At 55.3% G+C, this 17765-nt stretch overlaps 1 protein-coding gene across 1 annotated transcript in view; it reads left to right on the forward strand.

Annotated features, from left to right (window-relative positions):
• The window catches only part of TNRC6C (trinucleotide repeat containing adaptor 6C), an 87498-nt gene that overhangs the window by 55685 nt on the left and 14048 nt on the right, over positions 1–17765 (forward strand). The window contains 8 exon segments of the mRNA XM_038742122.1: positions 2357–2826; positions 2828–4967; positions 11515–11742; positions 12083–12249; positions 13369–13449; positions 13680–13737; positions 15371–15516; positions 16511–16660. Of these exon segments, the coding sequence (XP_038598050.1) occupies positions 2357–2826; positions 2828–4967; positions 11515–11742; positions 12083–12249; positions 13369–13449; positions 13680–13737; positions 15371–15516; positions 16511–16660 (3440 nt within the window).

The raw sequence follows: 17765 nt of genomic DNA on the forward strand, positions 1-17765 counted from the left end.
GAAGGAGTTTGTAATTCTCCTCCGTGTATGCAAGTGGGAGCAAGGGGTTTGGTCGTGTTTTTATGGGGGAGGTGGTTAAAAGTGTTTGGGGGCTGCTTTAGGGTATCGGTATATAAATGAGAAGCAGAAGTCCAGGAAAACTCAATCCCTACTCCCATAGAGCTAAAATCAATCATTAAATGGCGAACTCCGGAAAAGCCAGAGTCAGCCGAGATTTGTCATTTCACGGATCATCTCTGATTTCTTAACTTTGTAGTGGAAGGTTTGCATTTCTGCCAGATTTTTTTTTTTTTTTTTTGGTCTGTCGGTGTGGCCGACGATCCCCGGAAGATGTTACGTGGGACTGATTTTTCACTCGGATTTTAGATGGTCGGAATTACTCGTGGAAATGAACCCCGAATTCAGATGAGACATTCCTCCTTTCTTTCTTTTGTGCTTTCTAAGCAAAGGCGGTTGTCTTGGGAGTCACGGGAGATAGAATGACAGGTCGAAAGGAGGCTTGGCGTAATAGCGGTGAGAGGCACCCAGTCTTACTAAAGCGTCTCCCCGGAAAGCATCTTAATCATTCCAGCTAATGTTTCTCTAGTGGCTCTGGAAAAGTCCAGTGAGCACTTCGGCCTGCCGCCCTCTTGGGCCCTCCCGGACTCCGCCCGGATTTTCATTCTCCTAGTTTCTGTGTTTTTAGGCGACAGCCAGGAGGGCTGGGGGTTTTCCAGTTCTTCTTTGAGGTGAAATCAGTCGGAGGTATTTATTGAGTGCATGCAGAGCACTGTACTAATTGTATGAGAGAGGCCAGTGCAGCAGAGTTGGTAAGCACGTTCCCTGCCCATAAGGAGTTGATGGTCTTTTCACCCCATCCTGGGTGAAAAGGAAGCCATAATAATAATAATAATGGCATTTGTTAGGCACTTAATTTGTGCAAAACACTGTTTTTGGCTGGGTTACCACCCAGCAGCGTGGCCTAGTGGAAAGAGCTCGGGCTTGGGAGTCAGAAAGACTTGGGTTGTAGTCCTGTCTGGCTCCAGTCCATTTCCTTGAATGCACAGACCAAGTCCAGGGGACTGGGGTCATTATGATAGAGGGCCTTGGCATAAGCTACCTTACGCCTCACTTGGAGATTCGGTAGTGCTCCGCACACAGAAAGCATCCAGTAAATGCCGTTGATTGATCAGTTGATAGGTAGAATGAAAGAAAGGTAAGAAACAGCATTGGTTTCAGCTTCCCCCGAGGCAAAGATACCTGACGTAGCTTCATTGGCACGTTCCCCCAGAGAGGAAGAGCCCGGGCCTGAGAGTCAAAGGAGCTGGGTTCTTATGCCGGCTCCACCATGTACCTGTTCTGTGATCTTGGGCAAGTCACTTCACTTCTGGCCCTCTATTCCCTCATTGGCAAAATGGGGCCTCAATTCCTGTTCTCCCTCCCCCTTAAACCGTGATCCTCATGTGGGACCTAATCATCTTGCATCTATCCCAGCGTTTAGTACTGTGCCTGGCACATGGGGAGCGCTTAACAAATACCACAATTACTATTATTATTATTATTATTATTACTACCCTTTCGGTGAATTCTTCTCCCCTCCAAGAAATTTCAAGGAAAGCCCTGTCCCTGAATTATTGAGACGCCTCCAAAGCAGTTGGCCCATTAAAAGGTGACTTGGGCACAGGGGAGAGTTCCGGAGGTGGACAGGCCGAAAGCAGCAGACGCAGGACCTTTCGGAGGAAGGCTTCGAGTCTTGAAATGGCCGGGGAGGAGTCAAGAAGCCAGGACAATGAGGAAAAATTGGAGGGCCGGGGGAGCTCTTCTTTCAGGGCACAAAGGGTGGAAACGGGGCTCCCCTGGAGACGACCTGGTTTGGTGGGACAGGGAGGAGAAGGGAAAACACAAGCGCCCGAGGCAGGGCAGCCCAGGGGCCAGCTGCTCTCCAGGCAGCGTGCGGGGCCGGGAGGCGGCCTGTTGGGTCATCCCGGGCAAGTCGCCAAACCTCCCTGGGCTTCGGTGTCATCGTCGGGAAAGTGGAAAGTGATTGTGACCCCACCTTTCGCCCAGGGGCGTTTGGAGGCCTCGGTGAGGTGTGTGTCCAAATTGGGGCGTTCTTGCCTTGTCAGTCGTTACTCACACAGCAGGGCCCTAGAACCGCGACCGTCTGATGGGGTGGGCCGGCGGCTGTCTCTGGTCAGGCGATGTATTGCCAGTCAGGCTCCCAAAACCGCGTTCCGCCGGGACCCGAGCGCTCCACGCAGATCAGAGGCACCGATGCCGGGACGGGGATCATCGGGTCGGAAGCCCGCGCTCCTCGGCCCGGACGGGTCGGCCCCGCCCGGTCCGACGGTCTGACCTTTCCTCCCGTCTGTTTCAGAGCTCGGTCACGGCGGACTGATCGACCATTATGAGAACTCCCACTGGGGCCAGCAGCCCTCTTTTCGAAGCGAAAGCAACTGCAGCTGGGATAAAGTGAGACTCGACAGGACCGACAAGGAGGCGTGGCCTTCCATTCCAGGAACTGAGACGGAATCTGCCTCAGAATGTACTACAGACACTGACTCTGCCTCCAACTGTGGCTCAGAGACCAGTAGCATGGCTACAGGGAGCGCCCAAGGCCACTTCACTGGACATACAAAGAAAACGAACGGCAATAATGGCGCCAACGGAGCACTCGTCCAAAGCCCTTCTACCCAGAGTGCCCTTGGGGCCGGCGGGGCCAACAACGGCCACGCCGGCCGAGCCTGGGGGGCGGCGGCGGCGGCGGGCCCCGGCCCGGCTCACGGCTTGGCCGGCGAGGGGAAGCCGGACGGGGCGCCGGGCGACGGGCGGGGCCCGAGTTGCTGGGGGGGCCGCCGGCTCCAACGGGGGCATCAACCTGAACCCCAACGCCAACCCGGCCGCCTGGCCCATGCTGGGCCACGAAGGGACCGCGGGGACGGGCCACCCTGCCAGTATTTGCGGCCCAGCCGGGTCCCTGGGGCCGGGCCTGGGCCACCAGAACGGGAGCCCCGCGGGCCCCCTGGGGGCCTGGGGCAACCTGCTGCCCCCAGAGAGCACAGAAGCCTCAACGTCCGCGTCTCAGAATGTGTCTTTCAGCGTACAACCTCAGAACCTTAACACTGATGGACCAAATAACACTAACCCCGCGAACCCCTTGGCAAACCCTATCAATGCAATGCAGAGCAACGGGCTGCCCAACTGGGGGGTGGCAGTTAGCATGGGGGCCGGGGGCCCGCCCCACCTGCCAGGCCTTCCTGGTGCTAACGGCTCATCGGGCCCCCCGGCCGGCGGGGGGCCCGGGGACGGAGGGAGCGGCGCCGCCTGGGGGGCGACCCCGGCCCACCCGACCCACCCGGCCGCGGGCAGTGGCAGCTCCGGGTTCGGCCAGGGGAACGGAGACACTGTGAACTCGGCACTAAGTGCTAAACCAAACGGCTCCGGTGGCGCCGGGCCCAAGGAAGGACACGGAGCCAACGCCTGGGACTCGGGCCCTCCGGCCGGTCCCGGGGCTCCGGCGTGGGGCCGGAGTCCCGGCGGCAGCGGGCACCCGGGGGCCTGGGGCCACCCCGGCCGGAGCGCCGCAGGCGGGGCCAACGGCGAGTGGGGCAAGGCCCCCGGCCAGCATTCCCCCGCCGAAGGCCACGGGCGAGGGTCGCCGGGGTGGGACGGCCCGAGCGGGCCCGGACAACAAGGTGGCGAGCAGGGGAGCGGCTGGGTCCGGGGGGCGGCGGCGGCGGCAGCCCCGGGTACCGCCGGCTGCGAGGGGAGCGGCGAGGGCCCCGCGGGCCCCGGGGAAGCCGGCGCCGGCAGGGAAGGGGCCGGTGAGGGCCGGAGGCGAGACCGAGGGCCGCCCGACCCGGGGCCGATCCAGCTTCCGAGGAACGACCTCGACCCCCGCGTCCTGTCCAACACCGGCTGGGGCCAGACTCCGGTCAAGCAGAACACCGCCTGGGAGTTCGAGGAGTCCCCGCGGTCCGAGCGCAAGAACGACAACGGGACGGAGGCCTGGGGCTGCGCGGCCCCTCCGCCTTCGAACCCCGGGGCGGGCAAGCACGACGGGCCCGTCCCCAACAGTACAAATACCTCTTCAGTATCCGGGTGGGCCAGCGTGCCCCCCGGCCCTGCCGGCCCAGCCAGCGCCGGCTGGGGAGACGGCCCCAAGGCGGCCAACAGCCAGGCCGGGTGGGGGGACTCGATCGGCTCCATCGCCGTCACCAGTGCTGCTGCCGCCGCCGCCAAGGGCGGCCACACTTGGAGTGGAACCACCAGCCAAGAGGACAAGTCACCCACCTGGGGGGAGCCTCAGAAACCCAAATCTCAAACCTGGGGAGACGGACAGAAGTCAAATCCCGGCTGGTCTTCGGGAGGAGGGGGAGGCGGAGGCGACTGGGCGGACTCGGCGACCTCCGTCCTGGGCCACCTGGGCGACGGGAAGAAGAACAACGGGGCCGGGGCCGGCTGGGACGCCGACGGCAGGCCGGGGGCCGGCTGGAACGAAGCCACCAGGCCGGGGGCCGGCGGATGGGGGGGCGGCAGTGGCGGCTCCTGCACCAAGGGAAACCCCGGACCCAGCTGGGGCGAGTCCCTGAAGCCCGGCCCCCAGCCGAGCTGGGCAGGCAAGGCCCCGGACTGCGGCGTGAGCACCTGGGGCGGGGCCTCCTCGGTCAAGCAGACCGGTGGCTCAGGCTGGGTCGGTGGCCCCGTGCCCGCCAAGCAGAAGGACGGCGGCGAGGCCACCGGGTGGGAAGAGCCTTCTCCGCCGTCCATCCGACGTAAGATGGAGATAGACGACGGTACCTCGGCCTGGGGCGACCCGAGCAACTACACCAACAAAACCGTAAACATGTGGGATAGAAACAACCCCGTCATCCAGGGCGGCCCTGCCGGCGGTCCCCCCGCCGCCAACAGCCACACGACCGCGGTCGAGAGCCCGGCCCCGCACCAGTCGAGCACTCAGCTCAACAGGTCACCGCTGCTTGGACCAGGTATGACACACCGTGTCTTCCCTCGGGTGCTCTCAGGGCGCCCGCGCGGGTACCTGCCCGTTGGCTACTGTGGCAGCGGGGCGCGAGGGACCTGTCTGTCTGTCTGTCTGCGAGGGTGGGGGTGGGAGTCTCGTTCCCGCTCCAGTCCCTTGGGGAGAGAGTGTCACCGAGCTCTCCTTGTCGGACGGCGACTTTGTCCTGAGAGATGGGCCTGGGGTCTGCGGCCTCCCCGCCGGGGTCAACCCCCCGTTAAGCCCATCGACCAATAATCGGTCGGTCAGTGGTATTTATCGAGCGCTCACTGTGTGCAGAGCACTGCCCCGAGTGCTCAGCCAAGCCCAGTACGGCAGAGTCATTGGCCATGGACCCCAGGCCCTTAAGGCACTGACCTTCCAAGGAGGCCTAGATCTGAACACCTCGGCGGGGGCCGAGAATGTGGAGGAAGAGCACAAAGTGCTTCCCAACCCTACTTAGGGTTGTGGACAGGAACAAAAGTAGGATGGGAAAGTCCAGTTTCGAAGACTCGTTTTAGGTTCCTCGAGCCCAACGGAGACCCTCCGGTCAACTGTTGGTTTCCAAGGTCAGCCCATTTTCCAGATGGACAGAATTTCAGCCCTGCCTGCCATTGCTTCTGTTTTCATTTCTGGTATTTGTTAAGCACTTACAAGGTACTGTGTGCTGGGGTAGATGGAAACTAATGCGGTTGGACACAGTCCCTGTCCCACATGGGGCTCACAGTCTTAATCCCCAGTTTACAGCTGAGATCACTGAGGCCCAGAGAAGTGAAATGACTTGCCCGAGGACACACAGCAGACGAGTAGCAGAGCCGGGATTATAACCCAGGTCTTTCGGACTCCCAGTTCACTGCGCTATCCACTAGGCCATGCTGCTTCTCACTACGGATTATTTCCTTCCCCTAAAGGGACACTAACATTTCCCTCCACCTCTAGGGGATAGAAGGCTGAAGTGAAGGAAATCGGGGCTCCCTGAGACAATTTCAAACTCTTTCCTTTGTTAAGCAGTGGCTTTTAATAATTGTAATAATTATGGTACTTGTTAAGGGCTTACTGTGCACCAAGCAATGTTCTAAACACTGAGGTAGATACAAATTAATCAGGTTGGACAGAGCCCCTGTCCCACATGGGCTCTTAATCTCTATTTTACAGAGGAGGTCACTGAGGCCCAAAGAAGTTAAAAGTGATTTGCCCAAGGTCACATAGCAGACATGTGGCAGAGATGGGATTAGAACCCAGAGCCTTCTGACTCCCAAGTCTGGACTGTACCCTCTAAGCCACACTGCTTTTAGACTGTGAGCCCACTGTTGGGTAGGGATTGTCTCTGTATGTTGCCAATTTGTACTTCCCAAGCGCTTAGTACAGGGCTCTGCACATAGTAAGCGCTCAATAAATACGATTGATGATGATGATGATGCTTCTCTGGTAGTGTTGGCTAGTACCCCCGAGAGGCTGACCAGTTCGCTTATCAGAATCAAGCTATGGCTCGGGATTTGCATGGCTAATTGAAGGATGCATTGGCCCGGGTCCCCGTTTTGAAGAATCCCTTTGAAATCGGATCCTTAAATTAGGCTCGGTTTTGCTAATCTCTTGGTAATTTCAGCAATCGGTAAAACTGAGTATTAACTGAGAGCTGCGAGTTCAGCAAGTGTCAACTTCCAGCGCTGCAAAATCAGGTGAAAGCCTTCCTAGCTTTTCTTCCGTCTCTGAGGGACGAAGCATCCCTTGACCATTTGAAAGCCAACCCGGATCTTTATAGAAAAAGCCATTCAGGGCTTGGAGAAACTGTGTCAGGCTCCAATTCTCCTATTTAAGAAGCGTGTCCGGGAGTTCCCTTCTCTCTCCCACCCCCTTCCTGGCAGTGACCTAAGTGACGTTGGGCTTTAAACTGAAGGAGCTCATCTTTCCCTAGTCAGCTTTTTGGCGACTGTTCTCCTTCCCTCCCACCCAACCCACCCCCAATACACAGGACGGTGGCATCCTCTGCCTCAGTGCTTACCCAGGTTTGAGACGTCTGAATGTCTCTGATGGGTGGCCTGGTCAGAGGCCGTTGTTACAGCCCCCCACGTAACTCCCTCCAGCTTTCTCCCCCTCTCTCCGGGTCTTGGAGCTGGCGCGGGGAATTCTCTCCTCAGGGAGAAGCAGCGTGGCCTAGTGACTAGAGCCTGGGCCTGGGATTCAGAAGGGCCTGGCTTCTAATCCCACCTCCGCCACTTTGCTGCTCTGTGACCTTGAGCAAGTCACTTCATTCTCTGGGGCATCAGTTCCCTCATCTGTAAAATGGGGATGAAGACTGGGAGCCCCCGTGTGGGACAGGGAGTGCATCCAGCCTGAACAGCTTGGATCTATCCCAGCGCTTAGTGACTGGCACAGAAATAAGCAATTGCTAAATACCATTAAAAAAGAAAAGTGAGGAGGGGAAGAAGGGTTGTTACCGCTTTTTGCAAAAGGTGAAAATAGGCTTTAAATGGCTGGAGCCGGAGAAAGGACGGAGGGAAAAATGCTGCTCCAAAACTCAGGAGGGAGAGAAGAACTAAGAGTGGCCGTTTCTAATTCGTTCAATCGTATTTATTGAGCGGGCACCCGCTTCTATCCTGCCAGCTGTACCAGGAAGCTGGGTGGCAGAGTTTCCTGCATGTTCAGCCTCCATCACACCTCTCCCACCCCAGGTGAGCGGGCAAGGGGGCCAATCCAGGGGAGTCCCCCACCTGCCTCTTCCTCTCCTTTTCTCTGCCTCCACCTTCCACTTCCCTCAGCCCACCACCACCACCTCCCTGGACCTTCTGGTCCTCAACGTTGCTACGTCAGGTTCCCCGCGGCAAGTTGAAATGCCCGCTGTGTTGACAGGAAATTGTCGACTCGGGTGGGGGGGTCAGGCTCGCACCCTCCCTTGGGTTGTTGGGGAGGTTGGGGCTTCCCCCATTGAGGGTTGGCAACCTCTCCGCCTGCGCCCCTTCCCCTGGCACCAGAAAGGAAGCAGGGGTCCTGCGCAGCCCCTTCCTGTAGTAATAATGTAATAAATACGTACAAACATATATATATATATATATATATATATATATATATATATATATATAGTCTTTTAGACTGTGAGCCCACTGTTGGGTAGGGACTGTCTCTATATGTTGCCAATTTGTACTTCCCAAGCGCTTAGTACAGTGCTCTGCACATAGTAAGCGCTCAATAAATACGATTGATGATAATAATGCATTTATTAAGCACTTACTATGTGCTAAGCACTGTCTTCCTTGCCGCCGCACCTGCGGAGGAGAACAATGGGCCCAGAAATGATGGGGAAAAGCGCCCTGGGGTTTTGGGGTGGGGGCCGGGGAGAGGTCTCGGGGGACAAAAATGGATTCTGGAAAAGAGCCTCCCGGGTAGCATTGATTATCTCAGAGAGGGCAGTTTCCATGAAGTGAAGGGGGCAGAAGTCAGATTGGAGGAGTCCAGTGAGAGAATTAGAGGAGAGGAATTAGAAACAGTCAGTGGTTTAAGCAACTGTCTCAAGGAACTTGGAAAGGAATGGTAGAAGGGGGATGACCTGATGACTGGAGGGAGCCATGGGGTCAAGGAAGTTGGATGAAATGGATCAGGTGTGCCATTGGTTAATTTAAAATCGCATTCTTGCCCCTCTTTAATGTGCCTGAGAGCTGCAGAGACGCTTCAAAGGTACAGATTGGTATTGGCACGGTAATTTTCATTTTACAAGAACTCCTACTGTTCTGAAACCTCCTTTGAATGAATTCCTCCTCTAGGAGAAAGTTTGTCCTCTTAAATGGAAGTATTTTTCTGATGCATTGTAATATCGTCTGAGAAAGTTCTTCCCTCCGGGGATCATGCATATAGTACCTCCATATCTAGTCTGTTTTCCTGCACTTTTAAGACACTGCGATATCATTGCACTCGGCATTTGTCCCCGTCGACTAAAATGGGGCGGGGGGAATGGCTATTTTCATTTTTTAACGCAGGCATCGTTCCGTGTCTCTCAAAGTTTAGAAGAGTAACATTTACGAACCCTCTTTGCTTTTCAGAAATCGAAAGTCCCCCCGCATAGTAATATGCCCCCTGGACCCTGGCAAGGACCAGGTGACCTGTGTCACCCCGTAGTCTTGATATCTGTGTGTAGTTTTAACGTCCCGCTGCTCCCCCTCCCCCAAGGAATAAATGTGTGTGTCTTTTTGAATTTGAAACAGATGCACGTGCAGAGTACCCCCAAACTGTAGCCGTGGGTGCCGTTGAATATACCTGTCAAGTTTGTAGTGTCGCAGAGGGTCCATTTTTGGAAAAAATGATCTTTTCAGAAGCAGCCCAGCCTAGTGGAAAGAGCCCGGTCCTGGGAGTCAGAGGACCTGGTTCTAATCTCCGCTCCACCGCTTGCCTGCTTTGTGACCTTGGGCAAGTCACACTTCACTTCCCTGGGCCTCTGTTTCCTTATCTGTCAAATGGGGATTCAGACCAGGAATCCCACTTGGGACGTGGCCTGCGTCCAACCTGATTTAGCTTGCGTCGGTGCTTAGTACGGGGCCTGGCACGTCGTAAGCGCTTAGCCAAAACCATTTTAGAAAAATACGAAAGACCGAAATTATTTTTTTGTTTCCCAGAGCACTCGGCTTTTATCGGTTTGGCTCATTTGATTGATTTAATTTGGTCCCGTAGATAGCTTTGAGTGGCTCTTTTATCTAATACGTATGATTGTTTTTCGTGTAATTATAAGTAACACCATTGCCAGTTATTGCTAGCAATAACTGATTAGGGCAAACTCCCTTGTTGTTGGTATCAATTTGCGGAATGCCCGGCTCAGCCGGAGCGTTTCGCTCAAAATGATTCACACGTCGCAAGTCTCTGGTCATTAATCAAGTATTACTGCATTTTATTAGACTAAAGACCAGCGAGGGACGTGGTCCCTGGGAATTTTTATTCAGAAGCCTAATAAGTTTCATAATTGCGAGTGCTGTGTTCACATCTAAGATTACACCATTTAAATGGCTGATGAGCTGCCTGCTATTTTATACTGATGTTCTCACATAGGCATAGATTGTCGTTTATGCAAGACTGTGTTTTCAAATTGCTACTGAAAATGCGTCCAGCCTTTTCTCTTTGAGTCATAACTGTGTCCAACCCTATTAGCTTTTGTCTACTCCAGCGCCTAGGATGGTGCTTGGCACATAGTAAGCGCTTAGCAAACCCCAATTGTTATTATTAAGTCCTGCTGGAATAACTTGGACAGAAGTGAACCTGCTAGGTAAACAAACCTAAACTCATTTGATCCATGCAAAAATTGACAAGACGTCACAGTAAGATTGGTGACCTAATTCAGTTATTTGGTGTTTTAGACCTCTGAGGTGCTTCCTCCTCCTCCTCCCCTTCCTCCTCTTCTCCCCCCACCCTCGACTGATAATAGGGAATCATCAGACCCATTTGGGAGAGGTGGGCAGGGAACATGTCTACCAGCTCTGTTATATTGTTATATTTAACTCTCCCAAGCGCTTAGTACAGTGCTCTGCATACAGGAAGTACTCAGTAAATACCATTGATAGTGGTGTAAATCAGCCTTGAAAAAAGAAACAACTTTTGGGGGAAAGTTTTCTCATGTCAGTGAGAATTTACTTCAATTCTAAAGTCAGGCTTGAGGTTTGTCACCCCCGCTCCCCAGGGAGGATGCCACCTGGCCACCCAAGTGGCTCACCTTCCCTGGGGCAGGGCAGGGACAGGTGGCCCCCGAGACCTCTTCGGCCACCCAAAATCAGTTTGTTTTATGTCTTTCTTTTTTTTAACGGCATTGAAATGCCTACTATGTCCCAGGCACACTACAAAGCACTGGGGTAGATACAGACTGAGCGGGTTGGACACAGTCCCTGTCCCACATGGGGTTCCACGCCTAAATCCCCGTTTTCCAGATGAGAGAACCGAGGCCCAGAGAAGTGAAGTGCCTTGCCCAAGATCCCACAGCAGACAAGTGGCGGAGCTGAGACTAGAACCCAGGTCCTTCTGACTGGGAGGCACATGCTTCTACCGCTAGGCCACTCTCCTTCTCGTAAGCAGTAAGCGCTTACTATGCGCTAAGCGCTGGCGGGGAGGCGGGGGACGGACAGGGGATTCAAGGTAATCAGATTGGACCACGATGCCTGTTGCCTAGGGGACTCGTAGTCCAGGAGAAGTTGAGCATCAGGCCCGAGGACCACACGGGGACCCAGTGGGCCCCAGCGTGTCCAGATCCCAGGTTTCCTGACTCCCAGCTCCCGAGCGCTCTCCACTAGTCCACACTGCCTCCCTGTTCAAAACTGGGGGCTGTTTTGACAGAGTTGGGTTTCTTTCTCGGGAGGTTGGTTCTTGGTGAATGCGTCCCAAAGCGGGTTCTGCGACAGGAGGAGTTGATTTGGCCAAATTGGGAGAAGGAGACAAAAAGGCACCCCCCGGCTTTATTAGACCAAACGTGTTTTTGGCCCGGACTGTGCCCTCAGCTACTGGCAGGTATCCAGACATCGAGGTGCCGCCGCACTCTCCACACTGTGTGTTCTGTTCCAATGTTTCAGTGTCGGCCGGCTGGGGAGAGATGCCCAATGTCCACCCGAAGGCCGAAGCTTCTTGGGGAGAGGCCTCCTCGTCGTCCTCCTCCCCCTCCGCCACCGTGGACAACGGCACGTCGGCCTGGGGGAAGCCGCCCAGCAGCGGCACAGGCTGGGGAGAGAATCCGGCCGAGGCGGCGGGCTCCTTTGCCAGAGCCAGCGCTCCGGCTGCTGCCCCGGCCCTGTGCAAGCCAGGTGAGCCGAAGATATGCCCGGGAACGCGATGGGTGGACGGATGGGCAGTTGGAGAATTGGGAGACCATGGGCGGAATTGGGATTGGGATCTCCCTGTGTGCTCTCTCTCTTGGAGACGCTCTCCTGAGCTATTCAGTCAGGTCGATCCTGGAACCGGTAGTCACGTCCAGCGGGTGACCAGCCAGGCCCCGGGTGTCAGGGGGAGATGAAAGGAGTCGGGCGCCGTCGATGGGGGGGCAGGAGGGGGCTCCCTGCCGTAGAAGGATGGCGAACCGTTGGCAACACGTGTCCCGGCGCTTCTTGCGAATCTGACAGACGTGTGGGCCCTCTCTCCCTCTAGCTTCAAAATCTATGCAAGAAGGCTGGGGCAACGGTGGGGATGAGGTGAACCTCAGTGGTAGTCAGTGGCAAGACGAAGAAGGTGATATGTGGAATAATGCTGCTTCACAAGAGAGTAACTCCTCCTGCAGTTCCTGGGGGAATGCCCCGAAGAAAGGACTTCCTAAGGTGAGGGAAGCCCGCGGGCGGGGAGGGTTTTGCGTCCACCACCCCTGCCAGGTCAGAGGCTCCCAGGTGCCCAGCGCGCTCCGGATAGTGGGCGGGAGGGCCACGGCAGCCAGGTGGGGAACAAGTCTCGGTCACCCGCCTGGGGCCAAGCAATCAGTCGGCCCAAGTTCTGGGTGCTCCCGGCCCGGTTTGGTTTCCTGCCTCTTTGGTGATAAGAAATCGGAGGTGTGGATATCTAGCACCGCACCCCACCCTGCCAGTTTTCTAGTTGTGGACAGAGAATGTGCCTACCAACTCTGTAATGTTGTTAGATTGTACTCTCCCAAGAGCTTAGTAGAGTGCTCGGCGCACAGAAAGTGCTCAGTAAATACAATCGATTTATCGATTCTCTCCCCGGCGGTAGTGGAGTGATCCCTCCTTGTAAGCTCATCGTGGGCAGGGAATGTATCTGATTATTGTCCTACCGTACTCTCCCAAGCGCCTACTACAAGGCTCTGCACAGTAAGCACTCAGTAAATACGATTGAATGAATAGTATTGAGTGAGCTCCTGTACTAGACACCCAGCAGGGTACAGAATCGATCATTCAGTGGTATTGACCAAGCGCTGACGGAGTGCACAGCGTTGTCCAGAGTGCTTGGGAGAATCCCGGACACCGTAGTTAGTCGACGCGGTCCCAAGAGTTAGAAGGCCCGATCCCCGTCCACAGATTGTTTGGAAGAAGGCCCACTCCCTGACTGCAAAGCACTTACAGTCCAGTGGATTCTCCGTCTGGACGATGTGGGGAGAGTGATGTTTTGGAGGCTGGGGCCGGGCGTACGTTTCGTTCTGGAGTCATTGGGGAAGGGAGAAAAAGACTGTGGGTTTGGGGGCTTGTGCTTTTCACCCGGAGCCGGGACCAGAGACCAGGTGTGTGGGCCCAGTAGCATCCAGCTCTTCCTTAGTGGTGCCTCCCATTCCACCCCTCCCTTCGCCCATTGCTTCCCTGTACTACTTCTCTTCTTTGTTGAAGTGATTGATGACTTCTCCTCTCATACATACGCACTTTTTCACTCCTTCCCTCCCCCTTCCCCACCAAAAAAAAAAAAAAATCTCCACTTTCCCCCATTGGTTTGCCCAGGGCATGAAGACATCTAGTAAGCAAGATGAGGCCTGGATCATGAACCGTCTGATAAAGCAACTCACAGACATGGGCTTCCCGGTACGTAGTGCCAGGGGGCCAGAGTGCCCTCCTCCTGGTTTCAGGGGATGGCCCTTGGACCTCTTGGTGGGGAAAGTCGGGGGGACTTTGACTGGGAAGAGCCTAGCTCTGGGACCGAGTCTATATCTCCCTTGTTAATTCTTCAAACAGTCCCACACACCGCGCCCCCTCACCTCTTGTAAACCTCTTTCGAAACCGTGCGGTGATGAAAAATCTGTTTTCCTTCCCAGAGAGAGCCAGCTGAAGAGGCCTTGAAGAGTAACAATATGAATCTTGATCAGGCCATGAGTAAGTAATGAGATTTCATTCCTCTGAAGACATAAAAAAAGACCTGGTAATAATAGTGCTATTGCTTTAAACGCTCACCAGGCGCACTGTACTAAGCACTAGGGTAGGTAAGAAGCAGCGTGGCTCAGTGGAAAGAGCCTGGGCTTTGGAGTCAGAGGTCATGGGTTCAAATCCTGGCTCTGCCACTTGTCAGCTGTGTGACTTTGGGCAAGTCACTTAACTTCTCTGTGCCTGTTACCTCATCTGTAAAATGAGGATTAAGACTGTGAGCCCCCCATGGGACAACCTGATCACCTTGTAACTTCCCCAGCGCTTAGAGCAGTGCTTTGTACATAGTAAGCGCTTAATAAATGCCATCATTATTATTATTATTAATCCGGTCGGTCGTGGTCCCTGTCCCACGTGGGGCTCCCTGTCTGAATAGGAGTGAGAGCGGATATCGAATCTCCATTTTACAGATGGGGAAGCTGAGGCCCGGAGAAATGAAATGACTTATTCCCGGTAGGCAAAGAGAAGCAGTGTGGCCTGAGGGAAAGAGCACTTGGGAGTCAGAGGACCTGGGTTCTAATCCCAGCCTTGCCACACGTCTGCTGTGAGACCTTGGACAAGTCACTTAACTTCTCTAGGCCTCAGTTACCCCATTTGTAAAATGGGGATTTAGTCCTACTCCCTCCTAGTTAGACTGTGAGCCCCATGTAGGACAGACACTGTATCCAACCTGCTAAAATTGTATCTGCTTAGTACAGTGCCTGGCACATAGTGTGTGCTGAAATTATCATCTACCCCCTTTGCTTAGTACAGTGCTTGGAACCTGGTGTGCCCTTAACAAGTACCATTTAAAAAAAAAGGTTGTAGAGTTGGGATTAGAACCCAGGTCCTCTGCCTCCCAGGCATGGGCTCAGAGTCGCCCTTGACCTGCTAGTGATGAGTCTTCTAGACTGTGAGCCCATTGTTGGGTAGGGACCGTCTCTATATGTCTCCAACTTGTACTTCCCAAGCGCTTAGTACAGTGCTCTGCACACAGTAAGCGCTCAATAAATACGATTGAATGAATGAATGAGTCGCTGTTCAGGGAATCGGAGGGCTCACCGAGGGATTAGTCCCAGGGCTCACCATCCCACACAGTAGAAGCGCTCAATAAGTTCGATTGATTGATCGATCGATTGAACCACCGGCTGCCAAATCAGCTTCGGCCTCGCGTGTGGCCACTGGCGATTTTACCCTGAACTCGACACTGTGATGGAGCATTGGAGATGGAAATGTACTGCTCTTCCCCAGGCCAAAAAAGGAAAAATAAAATACACCGTAACTTCCTTCTTTTCAGTCGGTCAGTCCACCCGCCCAAATGAAATTGCTGCCCTGTTAGGAGAAGCATTAGAAACCGCAAGGAGCCTACTGTCTGCTGGGCGCAGAGCACTCTCCTTAAGCCCTCAGGAGATTCCAGTACAATAGAGAAAGAAGGTAGACTCGAATCCTGCCCACAGGGAGCTTGCAGACTAGAGACTTGCACTTTTTTTTCCCCTTTAATGTTATTTAAGCACTTCCTATGTGGCAGGCACTAAGTGCTGGGGTACACACAAAGTTGTCAGGTTGGAACAGCTGTCTTCTGACATCTCCCCTCCGCCTCCCTTAGGTGCTCTGCTGGAAAAGAAGGTGGAAATGGACAAGCGTGGAATGGGAGTGACCGACTACAACGGACTGGTCACCAAGCCCCTCGGCTGCCGCCCCCCCCCAACCCCCAAAGAGTCTTCCATGGACCGCCCCACCTTTCTCGACAAGGTGAGCGGAGGGGCGGGGGCAACAGCACCCAGGTCGCGGGCCGCCCCTTCCCTCTCCGTGGAGCGGGACCCCCCCGGGGCCGGGGGCTCGCACCTGTCAGGCACGGCCAGTTCCAGAAATGGCTTCTGCTGGGTGACCCGAGGCTAGCCACCTCGATGGCCTTTCGCCCCGGCAACAGGCCCCTGCTGTCAGAGGGTGGTGGTTTCCCAGCCTCCCGTGCTCCGCGAGCAGTTAGCGAGGGGCCGCCCGGCCAGTTGGCTACCGGCTGTTGAGCGGGCAGCCAGCGTGGACCCCGTGGCTCGACGGCCGGCGACCTGGGGTTGGGTGGGCCCGGGCCAGGGGGAGGGGCGCCGGTTGGCAGAGGTGCCCTTACTTCGGCTTCCCTGCTTGGCCGGACCGTTAGGCGGGATGCGATGGGAAAGGGGAACGGACGGGGCGATGATAGAGAGAATGGGGGAGGAGGGGGTGCAAGGGAGGGCTCGTCTCTTGTTCCCTTCTGACCTCTGCTGCCCTGAGGAGCAGGGGCCCATTTTGGAAACCCATGCTTCAAGTGAGCGCGGGCCCCTCCCCCTACTCCTCCCCACCCCAATTCCCGGAGCCCTTGGGGGTGACGACTTACTAGCAAATACCCTGAAACTGTCATCCCCTGCTCCCTGGCCCCTTCCCCCGCTCAGGTTCAGTGTCAGGGAGATCATTCAGGACCTTGTCTGCGTGTATTTATGAAGTGCCGTAAAAGTAAGGAAAAACAGTCTCTAAATCCTGTTTTCTCTTTTTTTTTCTTTTCTCCCCCCCACCCCGCTTCTCTCCCCTCTCTCCTCTTCCCCAACCTCTCCCCGTCTCCCCCCTCACCCATGCTCTCCATTTTCCCGTTGCTCATCTTCTTTTGATCTCCAAATCTGTATCCCTATCCATCCCGTCCCCCCCCCCCCGCCCTTTTGCGCTCTGTCTGCCGGTGGCCCCGGCCCCACAGCTCACCCTTTCTTTCTCCAATCAGGATGGCGGCCTAGTGGAAGAACCCACCACTTCACCATTTTTGCCTTCACCAAGCCTGAAGCTCCCCCTTTCGAACAGTGCACTCCCTAATCAGACCCTGGGCGGGATGGCCTCCGGGCTGGGCATGCAAAACTTGAATTCTTCTAGACAGGTAAGGCTGCTCGGGGACCCGGGGTTGTCCTTTCCCACCTCTGTAGAAGTGGCCCTGGAGGAAGGAAGCTAAGTGAGCCAGGAAGTCGTGACAAGCTCCATCGACCCCAGAGCTCCTGGCACATAGTAAGCGCTTCACAGATACCATTTTTTTAAAAAAAGCCTCAAATTCTTCCCCTGGGCACCCCCACCGTGACCCACGTGTTTTTCCCTGGGCGGGAAGGGGTGTGATTAGATGAGGAGGAGTGTGAATTGAAGGAAGAATCAGGCCCTCTGGTTCTGGAAACAGCGGCGATGCTATTCTTAACCGTATCGCTTGGCAGGCGTATTTGGAGCCAAGAATTGTATGCGGGTTCGGCCGTGGTCAGAGCAGCTTACCTTCCTCCTGGAGAGTGGGGAAGGCTTGTTCTCCTGTAGACTCATTCACTCACTCACTCACTGTGCATGGGGACATCTGGCTCACTGTGCAGTAATGGAGATGAGAGAATCGTGGGTTTCTCCCCCGGCAAAAAGCGTGATACAGCTGATGGTAATTGTGGTATGCATTAAGGGCTTACTGTGTTCCAAGCACTGTACTGAATGCTGAGATTGATACAAGGTCAGCAGTCCACCCGGGGCTCAGAGTCTTGAGTAGGAGGGAGAACAGGTAGCGAATTCCCCATCTAAGGGGTGAGGAAACCAAGGCCCAGAGAAATGAAGTGACTCACCCAGGGTCACCCAGCAGGCCAGAGGCGAAACTGAGAACCCTCCGGACTCCCAGGGCCCACCCGCTCTTCCTCTAGGCCATGCCGCTTCCCTCTGCCGCCTGACACTTTTGCCAGGCCTAGCTGTGCAGAGTAGCTTGGATTTGTTTCGTCCGTCTTCCCTGATCCATCTGCCGTGTCTCCGGTGGGCAGTGCCAACGGAACTTGGCATTAAGGTCCTAAACCACTGGCCACCTCGTGGCACCGTGCCCCAGGATTGCCCAGTGGGAACTGGGGACTGTGAGTGTGAGAGGAAAAGAAGAAAGGCAAGGGCCCGGGAGAAACAACTCAGCTCAATCTCTCCCTTCCCTTCCTTCCAGCCAGGAGCCAGGGTGGGAAGGGGATTGGCAGAAGGAGAAGGGT

This window comes from Tachyglossus aculeatus, unplaced genomic scaffold (genome assembly GCF_015852505.1).
Source record: "Tachyglossus aculeatus isolate mTacAcu1 unplaced genomic scaffold, mTacAcu1.pri SUPER_34, whole genome shotgun sequence".
NCBI lineage: Eukaryota > Metazoa > Chordata > Mammalia > Monotremata > Tachyglossidae > Tachyglossus > Tachyglossus aculeatus.